The sequence below is a fragment of the Solanum tuberosum genome, unplaced genomic scaffold, assembly GCF_000226075.1.
Source record: "Solanum tuberosum cultivar DM 1-3 516 R44 unplaced genomic scaffold, SolTub_3.0 scf00226, whole genome shotgun sequence".
Classification (NCBI taxonomy): Eukaryota; Viridiplantae; Streptophyta; class Magnoliopsida; order Solanales; family Solanaceae; genus Solanum; species Solanum tuberosum.
In genome coordinates, this window is record NW_006239155.1 from 1,040,387 (window position 1) to 1,044,439 (window position 4,053).

A 4,053-nucleotide genomic window follows, 5' to 3' on the forward strand; every position below is an offset into this window, starting at 1 on the left:
TCAAGTCAACTTCAACTTCCCTTTACAATTAAAAAAAAAACTGACCAGCATCAGTATCAATTATTAAACTAAAAATAAATTTCATCTTTTAATTTGTTTATGATTTTACGAAGTTTAGGAAAATAAAAGAATTTTTAAAATTTTATTGTCTTATATTAAAGATATGCATATTTTTTTTACTTTAATTTAGTTGTCTGTTTTAAATTTAATACGATATTTAAGAAAATAATAAAAGCTTTTTGATCTTCTAATAATAATGTACCAAAATGTCATTTATTTTTATAATATTAAACATATCATATCAAAAAACAAAATTAAAAAGTTTTCAAAACAAATAGATATTTTTTTTAAACAAACTAGAAAAAGATTAAGAAAAAAATAAATTCAAACTAACATAGTAGTCTATATCTATGTCACCCCACATACAAAATTAAAAATCATAAAAAGACATAATTATCTTTAGATTAAAAAAGAAAGGGGGACAATCACTAAAATGGAGAATGTATTAATCAATGAGATAATACACATATTTTTTAATTTGATCCGATACACACCACTAAATACTTAAATTTGTATAAAATCAAATATTAGATACACATATTCTTCATAATATAATACACATAAAACATCAAATAAAACATTATCAAGACATAAATATTAAATAAAGCCAAGTTAAATTACACGTTATTCATGTATTATGTCATTTATTAATTGTCCATTTGTGTTTAAAACTTCTAGTTATCTTGTTTAGCACCTCGAAAATCACAAAATTGTCAAAATCCAAAACGAGTTGCTTACCAAATCACAAGAACTTAAAAAAGCGTCCAAATTTGTTCTTCACAAAAACAGAGCATTACGACAAAAATGAACTACAACAGATATTCACTAACAATGGAAAACAAGAAAATGATACAATCAAATCAAATGGATCCCAAAATATGGAGTCGATTACCAGAAGATGTATTAGAGCATTTGCTTTCATTTCTTCCATTAAAAACATTCTTGAAACTCAGATCAACTTGTAAGCATTTCAAAACTCTTCTTTTTTCACCCCCTTTCATTTCTAAATCTTCTTCTTCTTCTTCTTCTTCTTCTTCTTCACCTTTTTCTTCATTTTTCTTACTTTCACATCCACAATTCCCTAGACAATACCCTTTATTCGATACTGTTCATAACAACTGGCGGAATTTATCTCTGTGTATTTCCCCTGTTTTGCCATCTTCTTCCTCTGTTCTTTTATCTTCTTCTAATGGCTTGCTTTGTTTCAATAGTTCAAATTCTAGTTCTTTCATTATAACTAATGTTTTAGCTAGATCTTCTAGGGTTGTAAAATACCCAAATTTGCCTTTTTCTTTTGAGTCTGTTACTTTGATTTCTTCATCTAATAATGGGTATAAGCTGTTTGTGATGTCTGCTTTTGGATCTTCAAGTCAAGTTTTTGTTTATGATTCTTTGGTTCATTCTTGGAGTCAATTTGGTGGATTTGATCTGATTTTAAATGAGAATCATCATCAAGAGGGGGTTTTTCATGATGGGTATTTGTGGTTTATTACACCAGAGCCTTATTTTACAGTTTGTATGGATCTTGATAATGGGGTGTGGAAAAGATCAAATTTTGAGCTGCCTAGTGAGGTTACTTTTGCTAGATTGGTGTGTGATGGGGATAAAAAAATGTTCTTGGTTAGTGGAAATGGGAGTAATGGGATTTCAAGAAGCATGAAGTTGTGGGAATTGAATGGGGATTCTAAGATTTGGGTTGAAGTTGAGAATGTGCCTGAATTGATTTGTAGGAAGTTTTTATCTGTTTGTTATCATAACTATGAACATGTTTATTGTTTTTGGCATAAAGGGTTGATTTGTGTTTGTTGTTATTCTTGGCCTGAGATATTGTATTATAAGGTTTCTAGAAGGACTTGGCATTGGCTTCCTAAATGCCCTTCATTGCCTGATAAATGGAGTTGTGGATTCAGATGGTTTTCCTTTGTTCCTGAGCTATATGCCTTTGTGTAATAGTAACATCAATTGACCAACTAGGTTGTGGGTGCAGTGGTAGGACTGCTCCACCCTTTATTAGAGGTCTCAGATTCGAGCTCTGGGTATGGAGAAAGTATCATTCCTGAATGAGCCTTGCAGTGTGTGGTCTAGATTTAGTCGTGGCTCCAGTGCAGGCTCTGGACATCGGGTGGGGAAAAAAACTTAAATTGGTTCTTGAAGTTGAAATCGTGTACTTCTGAGGAGGTCTGACCGGCAGTGTTTGGTTTTTGTTTCTTGACTCTCTTTATAGTATTTGTTTTGTTTTGGTGTATATAGAGTAGAGCATTATTTGTGTTGGATTTGTAACAGTTAGCAGTTATCACTTATCTATGTAGGAAAATAAACCTTGTAGAAGCATTGTTTTGTTTGAAAGAATTTGAGTGTTGTTGAATTTTGGTGTACTTTGAAAAGGAACTAAAAAGGCAGTTGAATTTCTTGTCTTGGTTTGATAACTTCGTATGACTTTATTGATCTTCGAATGTGATTGATGTCTCCATTTTTGTGCAAAAAACTTGTTATGAACGTGGAGTGCTACTTGCGCGATACTTAATTAGGAAATCTACCCAATTTTGATTACATTTGGTGGTCATTGGATCTTCATGAAAGGTTCTTTAGAGAAACCTCAGAGCTCAAATCCTAGAACTATAGTTTCTCTATAGTTGAAAGTTGAAGCTGAAATCACTGAATTTTAATGAATAAAAAATATCAGATAATGACACTTGAGTTGAGGGTCTATCGGAAACAACCTTTCTATCTCCACGAGGTAGTGATATGGTCTGCGTACACTCTATCCTCCTCAGACCCCACATGTGGGATTCCACTGGGTATGTTGTTGTTATTGAAAATAATATCAGATAATGTCATTGGAGATTTGAGTTTTCTTCATATTGGTATAGGCATCTAGACTGTAAGAAGATATAAACCAGATGTACGATTTGATGAAATGCAGATCTGTCCATACTCATGCTTAACTTCTAATTGTAGTATCAGAAGCTTTTGAATGACGGTCAAAAGAACTAAACAACAACAACAGCATATCTAGTGTAATCCATAAGGTAGGATAGAGTGTAAAGTAAACAGAACTTCCCCAATCCCCATACCTTGTGGAGGTAGAGAATTTGTTTTTATAAACCCTTGGCTCAAGGATCACAAAGTACGCCAGCGCCAGCGGCATCTGTTCCTACAAATGAAGATCACAAATAGTACAAAGCTGTTCTTGCTGGGATGGAACAAAATGAGTAGCACCAAAAAGGGCAAGTGACATTCTTCTGGCCCCTGTAGTATATGTTGCAACACAGACCACAAAAGAATTTCTGTAGTCATAATTCAACTGTGTAGCATCCCGCAAATCATTCTCAGCTGCTTGCACAATACCCCCTTGTCCACATGTGTCTGTAGCATCCAGACGACCTTCAATTCAAATATCCCTATTGTCACCTGGTTTAGAAATTCTAAATTCGCCTCTGCGTGCCTTCAAATATCCTTCTTTGTCACCCAAGATGGGAGTTGCCAGTAGGGGCAGCAACACAGATGCTTTCTTTTCCTTTGGCAATAATGGAACAATACCACTCAATTCTTCTGCAAGACGCTCAGAACTATCCTTGAGTGGGATAACAATGGGGAGGTGTGGGGTGGGGCCGGGATTGAGCTTAAACCGCAAAAATTTTAATCCATCCCACATAACAATTTTTTTAATTTTCAACCCGCCCTGCCCCGCATTGAACCGGACTGCAGTTGTAATGTAGGCAAAGGGCAGATGACCAGCACTATCCATAATTTGACCCTCGTGACGTTTTATGATGCTCAAAACTAGGAGTGGCAAACGAGCGAGTTGAGTTGAATATGAGTCGATCAAAAAATGAGTTAAATAAAAATGGATAAGTTACTTGACTCGACTCACACCCCCTACCACCACCACCCTCCCACACCTCATCCCAAAAAAAAAAAATTAACAAAATTTTAAATTTTTTCATTAAAATTTTTTAATTTTTTTTTTTACCATCCCCACCCCCTACTAGC

General features: G+C 34.2%; 1 protein-coding gene across 1 annotated transcript; it reads left to right on the forward strand.

Annotated features, from left to right (window-relative positions):
- The first annotated feature begins 760 nt into the window (after positions 1-760).
- Positions 761-2,468, forward strand: LOC102590134 (F-box/kelch-repeat protein At5g43190). The gene has a single exon (XM_006356798.2). The coding sequence runs from the start codon at positions 865-867 to the stop codon at positions 2,008-2,010; it is 1,146 nt and encodes a 381-aa protein (XP_006356860.1). The 5' UTR covers positions 761-864; the 3' UTR covers positions 2,011-2,468.
- Positions 2,469-4,053: the final 1,585 nt, after the last annotated feature.

Bases quoted from the DNA above. Each gene is read 5' to 3' on its own strand.
- LOC102590134 (XM_006356798.2), top strand. From the start codon at position 865: ATGAACTACAACAGATATTCACTAACAATGGAAAACAAGAAAATGATA.